The sequence below is a fragment of the Xenopus laevis genome, chromosome 6S (assembly GCF_017654675.1).
Source record: "Xenopus laevis strain J_2021 chromosome 6S, Xenopus_laevis_v10.1, whole genome shotgun sequence".
Lineage (NCBI taxonomy): Eukaryota > Metazoa > Chordata > Amphibia > Anura > Pipidae > Xenopus > Xenopus laevis.
In genome coordinates this window covers 75425847-75447826 of record NC_054382.1, presented here as the reverse complement: position 1 = coordinate 75447826, position 21980 = coordinate 75425847, and the positions used below count along the sequence as shown (strand labels likewise).

Below are 21980 nucleotides of genomic sequence, written 5' to 3'. Positions count from 1 at the left end.
CAGGAAGCATTACAATAATAAAATCCATGGCATAAGGATCCTGGGTGAAAAGGAAGGTCAACATCTTTTGTCTTCTTTCAGCTGAATCCTCATATCAACATATGCTCAATAAAATTATAGCCTAATTGCAAACTGAAACTGTATGTAAACTATGGATACTAAGGCTGCCGGTTTTAGAAGTATTTGCATACAAAGTACAGGTATTGGACCCGTTATCCAAAATGCACGGGATCAGGCGTTATTTAGATTACAGATCTTTCCATAATTTGGCTCTTCATACAGTCATAATTGGAGTTGGCATAATTAGAAAGTGAAGGAGACAGCAAGAGATTTTTCCTTTCAAAAAACAACAGTGTCTAAGGATTTATGCAGACTACAATCTTAAAAACAGTTGCATACAGGATTTGCTAGCATAAATTCTCAGTGGCATAACCAGACATGCATGCAGAAAAATTATTCCCTGCCCTTCCTGCTGCCATACCCTGCCCTTCCTGCGATATGCCAAGCCGTCATACCAGTATAAATCCTGCTTACCAGCATCATGCCAGCCATCTTGCTGTTAACTAACATATGGAAAGACTGTTTGTCTTCATATATAGTTGTTTAGTTCATCCATGCTTAAAGGGGAACTATCAAGAAAATTAAAATGTAATCTAAGCTTCAGCACACTGAAATAAAAAACTTTCGAAATACAATCAATAGTGATGGGCGAATTTGGGGCGTTTCGATTCGTCGAAAAATGTAAAAAAGTTTTTACGCTGGTGAATTTTTCGCGCAGGAATTAGCCACTAATTTGCGCCTCGCAAATAAATTCGCCCATTACTAACAATCAATTAAAAATTCTTAAATAATAAATAAATACCGTATCTTCACTATTCCTCTCAGCGTCTATTTCTCCTCATTCTGTCTTCATTCAGGAGTTAAGTGTCAGATGCAGGCCAAGATTTGTGGAAAGGCCACAAAGGCCCAGGCCTAGGGTGGCAGAATTTTTATGGATGCAGCATGTCCAGACACACAAATTGGTTAGGAAGCACTGGGGATTCGCATGAGATACAATAGTTTTTAAAATTTGCTGTGCACCAATGCCCAGTACTCTTAACCTGATGCTGAAAATTTGCTTGTGTGCACAAAGGAAGTGGAGGAGAGGGGGGCAATGAACGGCAACGGGCCTATGGGTGCCTGTAAATCCAGTCCTGGTCAAATGAATGATTCAATATATCTTATAGGGGGACTCCTTTTGCTTTAAGATATACTGTATTAGAGCTCACTCTATTAAAATCACCAGACATCATGTCTCTCTACATGCAGGATTTGTGCAAAAAGCAGTTTATTTGTTAGATTTTGTTTGTCTGGAATTGGTTATTTGAGTTAGCTCTAAATGCATCTGCTAGGAAAGGAAGCCCTCCTATAAGATATATATATATATATATTATAGGGGGCTTCCTTTCCGAGCAGATATATATCTGTCAATGAATATCTGACACCCAACTCCTGCATAAAGACAGAATAAAGAGAAACAGATGCTGAGAGAGGAATAGTGAAGATAAAACTTGATTATTTCAGAAACAATGCAGAATTTTTAATTCATTGTATTTAGAAAGTTAATTTTAGTTCCCATTTAAGTTTACATATAGTTCCCCTTTAAAGGGAATCTCAACGTTCCATAGTGACCAATGTGACCAAAAATAGGATTACGGATGCAAAACAATTCACCAAAAAGAATGCTGTCAGTCATCTTGCTGTTATCTTACATATGGAGATTGTTTATTTCTGACTTAAGGATTTGACACTGTAATCAGAAATTGGGGAAATACTTCTTTTTTTTGTTGCTTCTATGATAGAACAGTTGTATTTAAATGTTCCAGTCCAGTTGCAGAATCAAATAACATGGTACCACAATTACACAGATCATGTGACATTTTAAGTGGAGGATTCTTTAGCATTTTACCCTGGCAAGCTAATATAACATTTTGGGGCCGATTCACTAAGCTCGAGTGAAGGATTCGAATGAAAAAAATTCGAATTTCGAAGTATTTTTTGGGTACTTCGACCATCGAATTGGTTAAATTCGTTCGAATTCGAACGAAATCGAACGAATCGAACGAAAAATCGTTCGACTATTCGACCATTCGATATTCGAAGTACTTTCCCTTTAAAAAAAACTTCGACCCCCTACTTCGGCAGGTAAAACCTACCGAAGTCAATGTTAGCCTATGGGGAAGGTCCCCATAGGCTTGCCTGTGATTTTTTGATCGAAGGATTTTCCTTCGATCGTTGGATTAAAATCCTTCGAATAGTTCGAACGAAAAATCCTTCGATCGATCGATCGCAGGATTAGCGCTAAATCCTTCGACTTCGATATTCGAAGTCGAAGGATTTCAATTCGAGGGTCGAATTTCGAAGTATTTTTAACTTCGAAATTCGACCCTTAATGAATCGGCCCCTTAATGTTGCAATACTGCTTTGATATTCAAGGAAAGGGTTCATCACTGGGGTTACATTTTTGTTTGGCAGTTATTATAATTATTAATCCCTTTCCCCAGGCTGGCATTAATCTTGAAAAATGCACCAGTCATCTCAGCTGCCCTGGGTGTTGCAAATGCATAAAAGAATAAAAGTTTGGAATTCACTTCTTTTTTTACTCTACAGCACATGCTCACTGGCCAGAGCAGCCACAGGAGATCCCTTTAACAAGAGACACCATGGCAGTTAAGTGCATAGTAGAATAGTACCCATTACCCTGTGTGATTTTCAGAGAAGAGGACAGAGGGATTTGTAGTCCAGAAACAAGTAACTTGTGGTTGGAGGGTTTCTCTTATCGACACCATGTGAGCCTTTCTTTTGGCATGTCCTGTTCTCATGTTACCAGTTAAACTCATCATTCCAATAAGAACAATTTAAAAAGTTACAGCAGCTGTAATTCAGTAGGAATATACAGAATGTGACTCCAAGCTGTGAAGCAGGCCAGTAAGAGATTAAGTGAAAGCAATGGCAGTTCTCAGGAATGCTGATTTATCCAATTTTTATTTGATGAAGGGACTTGTTGTGATTAAAGGGATCTAAACTCAAATATAAATACAGGTATGGGATCCGTTACCCAGAAACCCATTATCCACAAAGCTCCGAATTATGGAATGGCTATCTCCCATAGACTTCATTTTATCCAAATAATCCACAATTTAAAAAAATGATTATATTTTTCTCTGTAATAATAAAACAGTACCTAACTGTTTTATTAGCCAAACTAAAATATAATTAATCCCCATTGAAGGCAAAACCAGCCTGTTGGGTTTATTTAATGTTTTTATGATTTTCTAGTAGACTTAAGGTATGAAGATCCAAATTACTGAAAGATCCATTATCCGGGAAACCCCCAGGTCCTGAGCATTCTGGATAACCGGTTCCATACCTGTAGTTTAAATGCTACACTACAGTTCAAGTTGCTTCTCCTTTAAATATAAGCTGCTTAAACTATTTTGGTCCTTGACTGGAATATTTGAGAAATACATGTATGGCTCATGTAAATGATCATTACTGTGGCCTAACCTGGTTTGTTTGTGCACTCTGTAAAGTTAAATATGCCTCAGCTAAAAATACCATATGGGTATAGCTCACTGTGTGCTCACTATGCTACCATATAATAAATACTATCTGGAAATATTGGAAATAGTATTTTTGTAATAATTCTGTCATGGTTATATGTTCTTGCCCTTTCAGCACAGATCTCACCCAAAACCAGAATTCTGAAACTCTGCCTGGACGAAGGAAACATTCTACACAGCACATAATGATGCAAAGTCCCTCTGGCGTGGAAAGGAGGATAAATGAGATCTGCTATTTATATAATGGGTAATCCCACAACATGTTTGTGATTTTCCGAAATATTTGCTTTCATGATGTTTGTCTCTGCAAGTCTCTAATTAATTCACAGTTGCCTTCTGTGTTTTCCCTTCTGTGTCCATGGTCTGTCCTAACCTAATAAGAAATGTCTTAAGTATTTTAAAGCCTGCTTTGTGGCAGGGGGTAAGAAGAGCCATGGTGTGTGACCTCAATTTACATTTAAGATAGTGCCTGGGTTACAATCATTTAGGGCATGACTGTTACACAGCTGCTAGACAGGGATTGGGGTTTTAACAAGTTAACAATGAAAAGGTTAGTGGCGCATTTTAGTGTTGTTAATGCGAGCTATGCTACCTAAATACTTGAAGTCTACCATCTCTGTAATGATAGTATTTCCAGACATGGGAAGGTCTTCACTCTTATGGCACAAGTTGCTCAAATGTAACCTGATTCATTCTGCATTAGTGAAGGATAAGTCTACCTCTTACTCACACCTAATAGCAAGGAGTATCACAATCTATGAGTTTGTAACCTCTAGCAACCCTCCATTGTGATACGCATCGCGCAACACATGTTTTATCTGTGAGTTACTGTATGTAGAGCAGCCATTTCAACAGGTATAAGTTTTTGCATGAGCACTATAGGACACATACTTAGAATGAATGGCCAAATGGGCCAAAACTGTTTGTTAACTGTGGGCTCCCGTTCAAATCTTTGATCTTGGGTTCTGGCTATTATGTTAGACATCCAGTCACTCCAGCCTTTACAGATTACATTTTTGACTACCAACTATATTAGAAAAAATTATTTTATTTTGTATGGCCTATTTATTTGCCCCATTTTTATTTTTACACTGAACTGTTCCTTTAAATTAACTTTTGTTATGATATAGAGAGTGATATAATGTGCTATTCGTTTTTATTTTGTATAATTTGTAGTGGAGTTATTTTGTTTCTTTATTCAGCAGCTTTCCAGTTTGCAATTTCATCTGACTGCTAGGGTCCAAATTACCCCAGCAACTATGCATTGATTTGAATAAAAGACTGCAATGTACAGTAAATAAGAGAGGGTCTTAATAGAAAGATGAGTAATATAAAGTAGCAATAATAATAAAGTTGTAGCCTTGCAGCGCTTTTGTTTTTTTAAAAGGTTTTTATTTAACATTTTCACAACACAAGGAGGAAGTGAGAGGGGGGGGGATGAAGGAAGAGGGCTCATTGCCACATGTTTTTTAGCATAGAAGTGTTTTTAGTAGGGTTCAGTGGAACTGTGTCCTCTATTACTACCAGCAAACACACTTCCGGGGCCAGAATACCAGGTAGCAGGACTTGGTCATTGATGTATTTCACTACCTCCGTGGAGTAATTATGTACCATAGGACAGTCCCATATTAGGTGGCACATTGGTTTTTTAGATGGAGTCAGTGACCCCCATTTAAAAGGTGGAAACTATAAAAAATAAATGATGAAGACCAATTAAAAAGTTGTTTAGAATTAGCCATTCTAAAACATACTAAAATTTAACTTAAAGGTGAACCACTCTTTTAATAAACAAATAATGCTCACAATTGCTTGCTTTAATGCTTCCAAAGAGCAGCTTCATTCATTGCCAGTAGGGGTAATTTTTCTTAACCAATCTAGGGTAGGTGGGGGTCCAAAATCTGGGTGTTGCTGGACAACCTGAGGCAAAAGGTCTCAGGAACCTTGAGAATGAGGGCTTGTAGTTAGTGTGAGTGTACTATAGCTCCTGTTCTAGCAGACCATAGGAGTGTGAGCTAGTCAATTAGTATGACCAAAGAAGGGACTTCAATGTATAGAGACTTTGGATAGAGATCATTCCCTTTGAGACACTACAATATATCTAGAACACTGGGGCTGAAAACTGTGCAAAGCAAGCCTAAATCAAGAACTGCCATATATCTGTACTGTGTATTTGGTAACAGTAAATAAACTGTAAGCATTAACTGTGTACATTAATATATTCTGGAAAATATGTACCCTTATTCATTGCACTGGATTGCAGTTGTTTGTTAGTATCCAGAAAGTCCACAGTTAGGAAGCACTTCCAGTCTTACATAAGAGTTTATACCCTAATCAGCATGTCTTTATAAACTGTATAATTCATTGCTACTTAAGCATACATTGGTTTAGCTGAAGCTCCCATGTCCCTAAGAGCTTAGGTATTTTTTCAGTTGTCCTCAAATAACTGCAGGTGAATCAATCAGCAAATTAATCATTCTGACACATCCAACCCTCCAGCCCCCCACCCCTTCTCAGTTGAAGATGTCCTGAAAACATGGACTGTTCCAACTCCTTGAGGACTACTTGGAAAATGATGGTTTAGTATTTCAGGTTGTGAGACTACATCCCTTCTTGTCAATGGACTGTATTCTATTATATGGAAAAAAAAATTGTGAAAGATGATTTTTATTTTTTTAAGTTGTACATATTCACACAAGTGTCTGAGTTTTCGGGTGCACAAAATCTGTAAGAGATGATAATGTTAGGCTGTTACTATTATTTATGATAAATGCTGATGTATTTTAGAATCAGGAATTGACAGTGTTACTGTGGCTTCTACCCTATATATACAGTATATTTAGTGACTCCAGCCATAGTGAAGGTATGTGTTCTCCAGTTTGCTAAAATATCCACTAGGTAACACACAGCCCCTGAAAATATCTCTCTGAGTGTCAGCTCCGATTCAAGTTTTATAAAGGTCTGGGTTCAACAGCAGATTGTCCCAAACATAAAAAAGCATCAGCAACTGTGTCTATGAGCATGACAGCGTTTTCGGATGCTGGTAAGGAAATCATGCGTACTGCATACATAACTGGCCCTGGCCTGCCTCCTGAAGGGACTCAAAGCACTTGTGTGAAACATCACCTTCATTTGGGTTATGGTAATAAATTGCATTAATAAAGTTAGAAGATTAAAAATTTTGACAGAAGTCAAAATAGGTGACACCCATGGCCACATTGAATTTTGTAAGGACCTTATCCCCTTACTGCTACTAAGATATGAGGTTAGGTTTCAGCACAATAACAGATATACAAATCTCAAACTGAATTACAGGCCAAGCTATATTCGGTTAAGCAAACAAACAGTGTTCATTGACCCATAATAGACTAAGTTGTGAGAGGAAGCTAGAAATTTGGCACTAGTCATTAAACGGGAATAGACATAGGGAATAGATGCAAAAATACACTTTCCAGCTTCCTTATATCAGAGGAGGTATTAAAAAAATGCTGGTGTAACGGGTGGATGGGTTAGGGTCTTCCTAAACCCCCCCTTGGATCCTATGCACTGGTTTCGGTACTTGGGCAAGGAGTCCAACTCCCACCAACTCCCGGTAGGCACAATATAATTAGACTCTATCTTTAGGTGGGGCCCTGCTTATGGTATGGAGGAAGGGATAACCACTTGGTATAAGCACACAGTATTCACTCTTGATCAAATAAACTCTGGGCGCCAGTGGTTCTTTTAAACAGCAGAACATTTATTGAACTGATGGTACACTTCTCAATACTCAGTCACTTATTCAAGTTGTGTGCTCAGATGATATAAGTAGCAAGTAGTGGCAGCAGGTCATTTACATACAATATGTTACTCACGGATACTGTCTGATCCTTTGTTAGTCAGCTTTGTGAATTGAGCCGCCTTTCCTGCCTTTGGTGCACAATCCCCATTGAAGGTAACTCACAGCTGGTTTTACACTCCAAGGATCTTTCTATCCCTCAACTTAACCACTTGAGTCCCTAACCTGGTGGCCTTGTCACTGCAGGGTGCTAACCCTTCACTAACTCCTCGTTAGAGCCTGGGCTGCTCACTAAACTTATCTGTCACTCCTATGGTGACCTATTACAGTTGCTGACCTGACACTGGCTTGCTCCTGTACTAAGGCTTACCTCCACCTCAGGCCCTCCCAGCCACACACCACCTCCTCCAGCGAGTGGGTGCACTAGAAAGAGAGGGAACACATGGCTGCATCCCTTTTTATAACCTCTGGGGAACTATTTCCCCTTCCCTATGGGAAAAAGGACCCAGCCTAGCTGGCTACTACATTTCTTGGCGTATAGGAAAACCTTACAATCCTACACTGGCATAGTATGAAAAGTTTTCTCCTTCAACATCCCCTTACATTCCACATCACAGAAGGATAAGTAGGACCTTCAATGTTAAAAGTTCCCTAAAACTCAAATATCATAAAGTATATAGCTTCAATTTCTCAACTCATTGGGTTGATGTATGTTCAAGTAATGTTCACGGCTCCAACACACCCTTTATGGTATTTATTGTCACCTCAAGGTTAAAATGGTCTGGAAAAAAACATTTTAATGGGACCTCCACGTTGTATGGTCACTGACAAACACAGTTGTATTTACTCCCTCAAAATCCAGAGCCCAGGGGATAGTTGTAGAATGTAGCTCCATAAACAAATAAAGACCAATAATGAGTAACCAAAACAACCTTTGCTACTGCAGTTATTTTTAAGTCTGAAGTTGAGTAAATGCTGTAAATTACAGGTACTCTTGCCAAGCATTAGTAAAAAAGAAACAGTTACAGCAAAACAATGACATCATGTTTATATTTGAAAAGTGATGTTTTGCATCAGTGTTGATTAAAAAAAACATTTTATTGATATGATTCCAGTTTCTTTCAAAGTGAGCAGTGGCATAGATATCATCACACAAGTGGAGATTGTAACTTATCATCCATTTGAAGGAGAACATGTGGGCTACAGCAATGCCATAATTTATGTAATGGAAATCCAACCTTCTAAACGGCTCTTTTCCATCATTTCAAACTTGTGCAGGCTCCAAGACCTGGTCCTCTGTTATATAACTAGGCCAAGAGTGACCAGTCCTGTGAGGTGCACCGGTGTAATGCCAGCACAAATACACATGTTGCTCCTGAGTTATCTGTAATGAGTAAACCAGGACAAAATGCCACATTGAAACAGTTGTTAACTCTAATAAATCTATGTTTCCTCTCCAACGTGATTACAGTTAAATTTTCTTTGTGTTTGTAGCAAGGTTATACTTGAGACAGAACTCAATTAAAGTATCTAATGGTGGGTTGTTTCCTGCCCGTGTTTACTGCTATTAGCCTGTATCCTCATTTCCAGCAGATCCATCTCCAAGTAACCAGGTTCTGATCCTTCTCAATGCATTTTTTACCTATTAGTTTGAATAGCCTAACTTTAAATCATTAATTAGGTTAAAGAAGAAGGAAAGTGTAAATCACCGGGGTGGGGGTGCCAAATGTTAGGCTCCCCCGGTGATTGTATCCATTTATCTGGTACCTATTGTCACTAAGAAGAACCCTGGGCCAGTGCAGTTTTGTGCTAACAGGAGAGCTAGCCCAGGGTTCTTCTGTCAGGGAGCCGGGAGCTCCCTCCAGGGAGGTTGTCTGGATCAAGGAGGAAGCCCTCTTGAGGGAACAAGGTCGCGGTATCCAAAGGGTTAAACGGAGAATAGTCAGGATCAGGCAAGAGTTCACAGGCAGGCAGAATACAAACAAAGTCCAAAGTCCAGGCAAAGGGTCAGGATACAAGGCAGGAACAAGATTAGGCAATAAGGCACACAGGAAACCCAGGATATGCTTCAGGAAAGTAATCCTATTCTTGGGCGCCATTCTGGCGTCTAGTTGGCGTTTTTATTTTCAAATTTGGCGCCATTCTGACGTCATTGACGCTCTTGCGCCGACGTCGGCGCGCTGACGTCATCGCCCGGCGCCGCTACCCACGTGGCGGCCATGGGCGCCGCCATTTTGGGAGCGACGCCGGCGAAGATGGACGCGCCGCCCGGAGCTCCTGGGCCTGCTCCGGGCGGCGATCGTTACAGTACCCCCCCCTCACGGGGGGCCTCTGGACCACCAGGACTTGGCTTCTGGGGAAACTTGGAATGGAACTCCCTCACCAGACGAGGAGCGTGAACATCACGGTGTCCTTCCCAGGAGCATTCTTCAGGGCCAAAGCCCTTCCACTGAATGAGGTACTGAAGGGACCCTCTGGAGATTCTGGAGTCTAGGATTTTCTCCACCTCGTACTCGAGTTGACCCTCCACTGAGATGGCAGGAGGAGGAGACTGACCGCCAGAGAACCGGTTGGTGATGGCGGGTTTCACCAGAGACACGTGGAACACGTTGGGGATTCTCATCTCTGGTGGAAGCTGGAGTCTGACAGCCACAGGGTTGATTATCTCCAAGATGGGAAATGGTCCCACGAATTTTGGACCCAACTTGGGAGATGGTATCTTCAACCGGATATTCCTGGAAGAGAGCCAGACATTATCACCCACCTTGTAGAGAGGAGAGGATCTTCGACGACGATCCGCGAAAGTCTTATGAACAAGAGCACTCTTCTCTAGGTTCAACTTGGTCGCAGCCCAAATAGCAGACATATGGGCTGCGGAGTCGTCAGCAGCCGGGACGTCAGATAGCACAAAGTCTTGGGGAAAAGCTTGAGGATGCTGACCATACACCGACATGAACGGAGACCTTCCTGTAGAGGAATGACAAGCATTATTATGAGCGAATTCCGCCCATGGGAGGAGATCAGACCAGTCATCCTGGCAGAGGGATACGTGGTTCCTCAGGAACTGCTCCAGGGCTTGGTTGACACGTTCAGCTGCCCCATTCGTTTGCGGGTGGTATGCAGATGAAAACTGAAGAACAATTCCCAGGTCTTTGCATAAGGAACGCCAGAACTTGGCAGTAAACTGGGTGCCTCTATCGGAGACGATCTCCACCGGGAAACCATGCAGGCGGAAGATGTACTGGATAAATAGCTGGGACAACTCCACCGCAGAGGGCAACTTCTTCAGAGGGATGAAATGGGCCATTTTGGAGAAGCGGTCAATAACAACCCAGATCACAGTATTCCCACCGGAGGGAGGAAGTTCGACAATAAAGTCCATAGAGAGGTGCGTCCATGGACGAGAGGGTACCGGCAAAGGCTGTAACAACCCACTGGGGCGGGAATGGCTAGGCTTAGAAGTGGCGCAGACATTACAAGCAGCCACAAAGTCCTTTACATCCTTGCGGATATCAGGCCACCAGACTAGGCGCCTCAAGAGTTCAAGGGTCTTAGCCGAACCAGGATGTCCAGCTTGCCTGGAGCAGTGGGTTTGTTGCAGGATGGCCAGGCGAAGTTCTGGAGGGACGAAGGCCATGCCAATCGGAGTATCTTGAGGAGCCGAGGACTGCCCAGCCAGAATCTGGTCGGCAAATTGGGGATACAGAGAGGCAATGATCTTGACTGGTGGAATGATTGGTTCCTGTCTCTCAGGGTCACGGTCCACCGGAGTGAAGCTACGAGACAAGGCGTCGGCCTTCAGATTTTTGGAACCTGGGCGATAAGTCAAAACAAAGTTAAATCGGGAAAAGAAAAGGGCCCACCTGGCTTGTCTGGGATTTAGCCTCTTGAGGGACTGTATGAACTCCAGATTCTTGTGATCAGTGAAAATCTGGACAGGAATTTCAGAACCCTCCAGGAGGTGACGCCATTCTTCAAGGGCAAGCTTGATTGCCAAGAGTTCTCGATTCCCGACGTCATAGTTCTGCTCTGCGGATGAGAACTTCTTGGAGAAAAACGCACAGGGGTGCAATTTTCCATCAGAGGAATGTCTCTGAGACAGGATAGCTCCGGCTCCGACTTCAGAAGCATCAACTTCGATGCAGAAGGGTAGTGCAGGATTGGGATGTCGAAGAACAGGATCGGACGTGAAGGCCTCTTTCAAGGACTGAAAGGCTTCTATAGCAGATGGAGGCCACAGGCTGGGTTTACCCCCTTTTCGGATGAGGGCCAGGATAGGTGCAATGCGGGAAGAGAACCCCCGGATGAACTGTCGATAATAATTAGCAAATCCGATGAATCTCTGGATTGCTTTGGTACTCAGTGGGAGAGGCCACTCCTGGATGGCCGACACTTTCACGGGGTCCATCTCAAATCCCTCTGGAGAGATAATGTATCCTAGGAAGGGGATCTTGGATACCTCGAAAACACACTTCTCCAACTTGGCGAAGAGAGAGTTCTTCCTCAGACGAGAGAGTACCTCCTTCACCTGGGAGCGATGACTTTCAAGGTCCTTGGAAAAGATCAGGATGTCGTCCAAGTATACGACTACGAACCTTCCTAGGAGATCTCGGAACACATCATTCACAAACTCCTGGAAGACGGCAGGGGCATTGCATAGGCCGAAGGGCATAACGAGATATTCATAGTGCCCATCCCGAGTGTTGAATGCCGTCTTCCATTCGTCACCCTCCCGGATGCGAATGAGGTTGTAGGCCCCCCGGAGATCCAACTTGGAGAAAATCTTTGCCCCTTTCAGCTGGTCAAAGAGCTCGGCAATCAGGGGCAGAGGGTATCTGTTTTTCACGGTGATCTTATTCAGACCCCGATAGTCTATACAAGGCCGAAGGCCTCCGTCCTTCTTCTCCACGAAGAAGAACCCAGCCCCTGCAGGAGAGGTAGAAGGGCGGATAAACCCCCGCTGGAGATTTTCTTGGATGTACTCCTTCATAGCGGTAGTCTCTGCAGGAGAGAGAGGGTAGGTGCGCCCTCTGGGGGGCATAGCTCCAGGCAGGAGTTCAACCGGACAGTCGTAGGAGCGATGTGGGGGAAGGAACTCTGCAGACTTTTTACAAAACACATCGGAAAATCCCTTGTAAGTGGAGGGCAAAGTCTTTAATTCCGCAGAGGAGACATTCACCTTCTCGAGGGGTTTTGGCGGAAGGCAATGTTGCAGGCAAAATAAACTCCAACGAGAGATCTGCCCAGTGGACCAGTCTATGGTGGGGTTATGCAGACGTAACCATGGAAGACCCAATATCACTGGAGTAGAAGGACAGGGGATGATGAAGAATGAAAGTTTTTCTTGATGCAGCGCCCCAACTTGTACAGATAGTTCCGCCGTGAACTTTGTGACGAATTCAAACTCCAGGGGTTTGTCATCTATGGCAGTAATTCGCAGGGGAGAAGACAATGGAAGCAGAGGAATCTTCATGCGTTCGGCAAAAAAGGCATCCATGAAATTGCCATCCGCTCCGGAGTCGAGGAAGGCCCTTTCGAAGATAGACTTACTTGCCAGGTGAATCTGCAAAGGAAGGAGAAGCCTGCGTGAATTTTCTTGATACTTCTCCAGAGAACCTCGAGTGATGCCCCCTACATGAGAAACCTGAGACATACCTCGGGGTACAAAACTCTTGGCTTTGGCAGGACAGGCGTTGGCAAAATGGGAATGCCCACCACAGTATAAACAGAGACCTGCCATACGTCTTCGGAGTCTTTCCTGCTCGGAGAGGCGAGTCTTTCCTACTTGCATGGGTTCCTCCAAGGGAGACGTCGACACATGGGTCACAGGAACAGCGGGTGTTTGCAGAATCGGCCTTTGAAAGCGAGGGGCCAACATGGGAGAAAATCGTCTACTGCGCTCTCTCTCCACCTGGTGCTCTCTGAGACGAGTGTCCACCTTAATGGATAGAGCGATCAACCCTTCCAGGGTGTCAGGAGTCTCTCTGGAGACGAGATCATCTTTGATGCGGATGGATAGGCCTTGGTAGTATACAGCCTTGTAAGCGTCATCACACCAGGAAGTCTCCGCCATCAGTGTTCGGAAGTCTATAGCATACTCATTGACACTGCGGCTTCCTTGCCGGAGCTGCAAGAGACGGGCAGGGGCGTTCGTAACCCGACCTGGAGCATCAAAGACTATACGAAAAGCTTGGAGAAAGTCTTTAACATCAAAAGTCAGCGGGGAATTCTTCTCCCAAAGAGACGTTGCCCACTCCAGTGGCTTGCCTTCCAATCGAGACATCACATACCCCACCTTGGAACGCTCGCTTGGAAACTGTGTGGGTTGGAACTCAAATTGAATTTGGCATTGCGTGGCAAATCCCCTGCAAGCTTGTGGGTCCCCACTGAAACGAGGGGGAGGTGGAATGCGAGGCTCACCTGTCGGGTAGCTTGTGTTCGTGGGGGCTGCCGCCATGGGGGGATCCCCAGTAGGTGGAGCAGTGGAGGACGCAGAAGGCACTTGAGCCAGCAGGACATCGAGTGCTTGCCCAATGCGAACCTGCTGGTTTTCGTAGTCCTCCATGCGGGATGCCAGTCCGCGGAGCGCTCGTCCGACATGAGGTGTGGCTTCCTCAGAAGGATCCATGGCCCAAGAATAATGTCAGGGAGCCGGGAGCTCCCTCCAGGGAGGTTGTCTGGATCAAGGAGGAAGCCCTCTTGAGGGAACAAGGTCGCGGTATCCAAAGGGTTAAACGGAGAATAGTCAGGATCAGGCAAGAGTTCACAGGCAGGCAGAATACAAACAAAGTCCAAAGTCCAGGCAAAGGGTCAGGATACAAGGCAGGAACAAGATTAGGCAATAAGGCACACAGGAAACCCAGGATATGCTTCAGGAAAGTAATCCTATTCTTGGGCGCCATTCTGGCGTCTAGTTGGCGTTTTTATTTTCAAATTTGGCGCCATTCTGACGTCATTGACGCTCTTGCGCCGACGTCGGCGCGCTGACGTCATCGCCCGGCGCCGCTACCCACGTGGAGGCCATGGGCGCTGCCATTTTGGGAGCGACGCCGGCGAAGATGGACGCGCCGCCCGGAGCTCCTGGGCCTGCTCCGGGCGGCGATCGTTACATCTTCTAAGCGAGCACCATTGAGTGATTCTCTTCTTCCCCTTCTTCTTTTTTAAAAGCCAGGGGCCAAAGCATGCATAAACGGCTTTTGACTCTACTGTGCATGCACATGGATTGCTCCATGGTGCTCACAAAGAAGAACCTTGTAACAGAGCAGTTTTCCACTAATTGTAGTAAACAGAGATATATCAACTCTATTAGTGTTTCCAAGATTTCAGTGGCAGTGGATATGAATGCTCTTAACTCTCCCGTAGCTACCTGTTTCTGAGAACTACTACACCACAGAGTTCTTATATATCTAAAATGCAACAGAATATGAGCTCAGTGACACTGCAAATGATTTTGATAGAATTTTCTTCCCAGTCATTAAAGGAGAACTAACCCCCTACTATAAGCCATACGCTTCCAGGCATTGCCTCCTCTCCCTCACCGTGATGTGCTTTAGTGTTACAAAAAACCCTTATAAAAATTCTGACCCTTAAATGCAGAGAAGCGCAACGGAGCACCCGCCCGTCATCTTAATGTAGTCCAAGGGTCTCTTGGCCATCACGAAGCCTGCTGGCACATGTGCAGTTGGGCCAAGTCAGGAATCGGCTTCAACTCCACGTACACAAATTGGCACTGAGACCAGAAAACTGCACAAAGATCAACACTATGGTGACCGGGAGCTCCGCTGTGCTTTCTTGCATTTAAGGGTGAGATTTTTTTACACTAAAGCCCATCACAGGGAGGGAGAGGGGCAAAGCCTGGAAGCTTAGGGGGCTTATGGTAGGGGGTTTTAGTTCTCATTTAAATGAGAAAACAGCTGCTTGGAAATATATTTGTTTCAGTTGCAGAAGAAGTTGCAGAAGACTCTATGAAAGTAAAATGTCATATCCCATGCAATGGTGTCTCTGAATATAGAGCTGGCTGTCTATAGATGTGTAAATGCCATCATCCTTTAATATGGCCAGGAGTAACAAAGTGATTGTATTACAACCATATGCTGTAGCCATAGTTTAGCTAAGCAACATACCCTCAATTCTTTAAGCAAGCCTGCCACCATTAAGGAGACAAGGGTAAAAAAAAGAGTTCTACCCACAAATAAGTTCATCTGAGAAGAAAGAAACTGAAAAATGTAAATTACACCCAATACTGTTCTAAGGAAAAGGTGTCAATGTAGCTGCAGATGCTATTCCATGAAAGCTCTGCACTGGCAAAGTAAAATGATATGGCTGCCTATCAGATGCTTATCTAAGACACATTCTCCATAAGATTAGTTCAAACGCCTTTACCATTTATAAAATTTAGTTTACAAGATACTTTCAAGCTACTCATTAAATGGTTAATGACAATTAAACTTGTGAAGAACAACCCCATTGAAAACCTGGGGTTAAATAGCAACAGTCAAAGCTTTTTCCTTCTCTTCTGTTTTGGTTATCATACACTAACAATGCTAGGGTATCTATAATGTAACCATGAATCAAAACATACAGCTGGTAAATGTCCAAAGATTCCTGTATTTCTTTGTCTATAGTTCTGTGAATCTTTATTGTCTTCCTTTATGCCCGCTCCCTGTGAGATGGTATAAAACCCTTGCTCGAGTATTATTTCTTGGAATGTCACCCTTTTTTTCTAAGATTTCTTTCTTCACACCACTACTATTGTTTTTGTACATTTTGTGGATGTATTGTATTGACCGAATTTTGATTTCCATTGGAGCCCGTCTGCCCAGATATTGGCATTCCCTGAGATTTTACAAGCCCAACTAACAACCATGTACACGTCAATAAAGCTAAGTATAATCAAATTTATTGCTGTGTTTTATAATAATTATCTACACATAGCAGGAACAAAAAGAATTAAAGCAATACCGACACATTCCTATAAAAATCATGTAGTGTCAGCCAGTCTGCTGCACACAGATTCGCGGGGCTGGGGGGGGCTTTGAGAGGGGTTTTGAGGGGGGCTATTGCTGGTGCAGCACATACTTGATACTGATACGTTCCTATGATTTTGTCGGTATCGCTTTAAGCTTTTGTTTGCATATATAGTCACTTATATGCACCTCCAGGAGACCCAAATTACTGAATGCCCCTTATCTGGAAAACCCCTGGCCCCAAGCATAAAGGGTCCCATATGATATAATTTATTCTAGTCAAAATATTGATATACAAATTTAATCATTGCTCACAATTTTGCTTACTGGAGTTTCTAAATACAGCATGATCTTTGCTATGGATAATGTTATTCCTCACAATCGCAGCATGCAACTCACGAATAAATAAAATTAAGATAAAAACTAAATAAAGGGGAAGTAATACAGAAAAAAATGATCTTAGTGTGATTAAGGAATTTCCCATTACAGACCAATAGAGAGATTCTTGGATTTCCAGTTTTAAGGTCAACAAATATTTCCAGCTAAACATGTCAGATTAACATGTTAATGTTCTATCTATTGTTATATTGCATTGGAATGGATGGACAGTTTCAGAAATCTTTGCCATAATCTAGTGTAATACAAAATTGTGCAGCTGACTGGAGAGCTGATTTTCTGGCAATTGTGCAGTAATTTCAGACAGAAATAGAAAGCACCTATAAATGATCGGAGAAATAAAAAACACTCCCTAAAATAAACACACACACATATATATAAATATTCATCTGAATGGCATCAGTCACATTGTTCCTCATAAGATCACCCTTTTAAACCTCATTCGTAGATATCCTGGTAAAAAGTTGTTTCCGGTGTCATGAAAATGCAATGATGTGTGTGTAGGGACCTATAGGATCTGCTATGCCCTATAGAGTTAAATTCCTACCCTTTTTCTTTACTCTATTGTTATTGGATTAACATGTAACATGTCATTTAGTACACCATTAGTTATTGGTCAAAGGGTGTAATACCATTTTCTGCCACACTGCTATATATTGTGGGTATGGAGTGGCCTCTTCCTCTTTGGCTCCTGGTGTCTGTGCTGCTAGGTGTTTCCCATTGAGCCTGGGATCACCAAGGCCCCAGTAAAGCCATTCACCCCAAAGGGACCTGTACCTTTGGTGATTAAGTCAGGGAACAGGAAACCCTGTGAACGAGGTTAGCTATCATAAGGGCAGATCTTTAATAGACTCTCTAGGAGAGTGAGATAGTCAGCTTTATATAGCATGAGCAGCTGTGTGCTCCATCAAGGATAGTAGTAGGGAGTAGCTTCCCAAAGGCTTCTTGTTTGCCTTTAGTACAGGGACTCAGTGGATAGGGTGTTGGGCTTTAGACTTCGTCTCTCTAACTACTCCACTGGTGATCCCGATCCCCACAGAGGTATATCTGTCTTCTGGGAATTGATTGACTACTATGCCTTATGGGAGTGACAGTCTTCATTGTGCTGTATCATCTTCTGCTATCCTCCCTCCTCTCTTATATGCTACACCTGCATCAACTCCTGTGTGAGTAAACCTGTGGTCACTTGTACTTTGCATTTGTTACAATAAACCATCTGTTATTTCGCCATCAAGAACCTCCTGGCATCCAATCAATCTATTTTTATATACAGTAGCCTGTGTTATGTAGTTATACTACATCTTAAAGGGATAGCTTCCACCTGGCGAAGCCCTGACCCTGTTGTGTAGGTTGCATGTAGCCAATGCTCTATCATACTAGTGGGTATTTGTCTAAATACAGCCAAATAGATGCTACATGTGCTTGGTTAACCAACTGATTATTTTCTGAGCTGCCTTATTCCTAACATGGGAGTCTGACTTATCAAAAAGGCTATATAGAAATTCTATTGTTTTCGTGACTGATCAATATAATACACAACACCTCTGTATCCTCATATATATGTACTGTTGTTTCAGCTTCTATAAGGAACCTATAAGCTATGGTATGGGGCCCGGGTGCAGGCTATGCAGTCGGGTTCCTCCCAACCCCCTCCCAAGACAATTTTCGCTGTGGTTTTTGTGCCCCCCCCTGCACCCCAGTATAGAAGCCCAGTAGGGCTGGGTTATTAAGTTAGTCAGTCTAAATGTATATCAGACACAAGGCATAGTTAGACTAAATGTAAAGCAGACATGAGGCACAGTTAGACTAAACTTGTACAACACAGAGGTTACAGCAAGGAAGCCAGGCATGGTAGGCAACAGGTAGAATGTATACTGTCAAATCAGCTCCCAAACATAAAGCTGGGAGAAGGATAAGGCTTTTACAGATGGGGGGTTTCTTTGTTGCATCTCAAAAAATGTTCTATTTTTGGATTGCTACAAAAGTTACCATACAACTGGGAAATCATTGTGCTTCTGAAAAGGGAACCAGTAGGACTACCTTTCCATAAAGGTATTAGAAGTTAAGCAGCTGGAAGGGAATGACCTGTAATACCATCCCCTCTTGTCAGCACATTGTATTTAAAATAAAATGCATCTTTATGTTTCCAGCTGCACAGTGTTTGGGAAGAGACAGGTGCATTAAGCAAGTAATTGATATAATGCATAATCCTTACCACTAGACAGTGAATGGGAGCTAGAAATCAGTAGACAGACTGGCATACAGAGAGGACATCAGTAGAGCTGCAGCTCCCATTGGCAAGACCAAACTCTACAGCCCAATGTTTAACCACTAGCCCTTGCAGGCAGAACTCACCCAAGTTGACAAAGCTCATGACCATGTCTGCATCGCTGAGGAAGGCACTGTCCTGAGTGCTGCCTAAATGACTGCCCAGTAGGTTTTTGACCTTGAGTTGATGACTGTGCAAAGTTGCCCTGTGTGACCAATCTTTCAAGTCCATTCCCTGGTCCTGGCCAGACATGGCATTGTACAGGTCTAACATGAACAGGGGAGCTGAGTTGAGCTTTCCAGGCTGGTTTAGCTGGGCAGGGCTAAGTGCATGCATGGGTCTGGGTCTGTGGAGAAGCCCCAGGATGGACAGGATCTCCTTCTGCATCTCTCGCTTCTCGTGGTTCTTGAGACGTCTGTATAAAAATCCACTGTCCATGCTGGATCTCCTGTCCACCAAGGTGCCCTGTGCCAGGCTCAGCAGGGTGTAGAAGAGCCAAAGTGCCCCCCAGAGAGGCAATGCCACTCTCCACATGCTCTTTGTCACAAAGCACATGCAGACACAAGGGTCCGAGGCTTTCTTCAGTGCTGCTGCTGCTGAATGCCACACAAGGTGCCCACCTGATCCAGCATCTCTCACAAGGCTAAGGAGTGCCCTGCCCTCTGCTCTTTGATGATGGCCTTACTCTTCAATAGGTTGTAAAGATAATACAATTCTGGAACAATTAATGAAGCAACCTGTCAGTGTTTTTCCTTTCTTGCAGACCTGATGGAAATAAAACTCTTCTTTTCCTATGTGGTATCCCGACTCAGCTGTGGAAATGCAGGTAAGTCTTCTGCCCCAAACTTGCAGCAGCATCATTCCAGAATATCCATGTGCCTGCCACTCTGCACACTGGACATAGCTATGATGGGAGGACTCGAAAAGCCTTAGAGATTATCCTTTACCATCACCCAAACTGGCCTCGTCTCCTCTGTGTCACGCAGCTTTTGCTTTACAGAAAACTTCATAATTGTCTATGTGACTCGCTTCCCCGGCTTCTCACCGACTTACTCACGTCTTCTCTGCTCGGGTGAGTCATTTATCACCATCTACTGGTGACTTTGCATACTGCATCCAGTCTGTATTGAGGATTAGAATGGTTTACCCACTTGTCCTAACCTGAGGATTGGAGTTTGCAGGAAGATCATTGTCAGCTACAGAGGCTGCACAGGTTGTAGATACCTGTAGTTCAAGATCCCTGTAGTAGTTGAAGAGTGGTTTAGGTGCCTGCCAATAAATGCCTGTGTATGGGGAGTTTTAAGATGACATTGATGGTAATAACTCCTAATTGTTATTAAGTCACTGCAGTACACAGTATGGTAGCTGAATGCGCTGGCGCCAGTTAAACAAATTATCCATGTATCACGTTAATAAATCTAATCCAGGGTGTCAGAAATATAGGTATTTGGCTGGAAAGAAATCCAGGTAAGTGTCTTAGATGTTCCATAGTTTTACAAAGACTGGATGCATTTATACATATATAAATATGTATATATATATATATATATGAAAGGGAAAAGCAACACTCAAAGGACTCTTCTTGTGCTGACAAAAATGTTTTGTTATTGAAGAATCAATGTTTCGATCCCTTACAAGGATCCTCGTCAGGAGAATACAAAACAAAAAACATGTGTCCAATGTTTTGGCCCCCTTAGGGCCTTTATATATCTATATATAGACAGATACTGATTTCCATTGTAATTATATTTACAAATACCTTTAACCCATTTAAAATACTTTGCTAATTAATGCATACTAGAAAGTTGCAAAATATATTTTATCTTTAAAAGATTACTCATCTTATTATACCAAAAGAGATTCAAACAGATGATACCCAAATATTTTGCTTTAATAATGAAGGCCAAGAACATATTATTTCATGAAATTCATTCTTCATTAAAAAGATTTATAGTTTTATAAATTATAGTTGTAGGCTGTTAAAGAGCATGCACATCTGTGGGAAGGATGATATATTTTGCCTTCTGCAGGAAATCTTACGACTCTAGGAACGTGTTCACCTCACGGAAGTGTATGTTCCACAGCAATACCCCCAAGGTCAGCGGCTGAGATGTGTAATGTTTCCTCTATTACACCTTTGTTATTCTAAGGAAACTTCCATAAATTGTCCTAAATTAATGCCGTTTAATGTAGATTTCCCTTCCTCTTCAGAAAAATGACTTTCTTTTGCATATATAACAACTACTTAAACTGCTCCTCTATATACTACTCTAGTGAACATGCATTGTAGTAATCATCTGTATAGCAGCTCTGATCTTTAAATATTTAGCCTCATCTGTGGAAATTAGGGATGTAGCGAACGTCGGAAAAAAAGTTCGCGAACATATTCGCGAACTTGCGCAAAAATGCGAGCGGTTCGCGAACGGTTCGCGAACCCCATAGACTTCAATGGGAAGGCGAACTTTAACATCTAGAAAAGACATTTCTGGCCAGAAAAATGATTTTAAAGTTGTTTAAAGGGTGCAACGACCTGGACAGTGGCATGCCAGAGGGGGATCAAGGGCAAAAATGTATCTGAAAAATCTGCCTGTGTGTGCTTGGAAGAGATAGTGTAGGGGGAGAGCTGTTAGTGATTTCAGGGACAGATGATAGTAAGTTTGCTGGCTAGTAATCTGCTTGATACTGCTCTGTATTGGAGGGACAGAAGTCTGCAGGGATTTGAGGGACATTTTAGCTTAGGTAGCTTTGCTGGCTAGTAATCTACTGTTCTCTTTAAACAACTGCCATACGTTGACCTTGTAGGCATTGTTTGCCCAGTTTTTTTGGACGCAGCCACTGAAGCACAGTTGCCATAAAAAATATGCCATATAAATGCTGAAAATAGTCATTTTTCGCCATACGTTGACCTTGTAGACATTGTTTGCCCAGTTTTTTTGGTTGCAGCCACTGAAGCACAGTTGCCAGAAAAAATA

At 42.8% G+C, this 21980-nt stretch overlaps 1 protein-coding gene across 1 annotated transcript in view; it reads right to left on the bottom strand.

The window, feature by feature from the left end:
- bmp6.S (bone morphogenetic protein 6 S homeolog) overlaps window positions 1–19864 on the bottom strand; it is a 91293-nt gene extending 71429 nt beyond the window's left edge. The window contains 1 exon segment of the mRNA NM_001095921.1: window positions 19095–19864. Within this exon segment, the coding sequence (NP_001089390.1) occupies window positions 19095–19542 (448 nt within the window). The 5' untranslated portion in view covers window positions 19543–19864.
- Between the last annotated feature and the right edge of the window lie 2116 nt (window positions 19865–21980).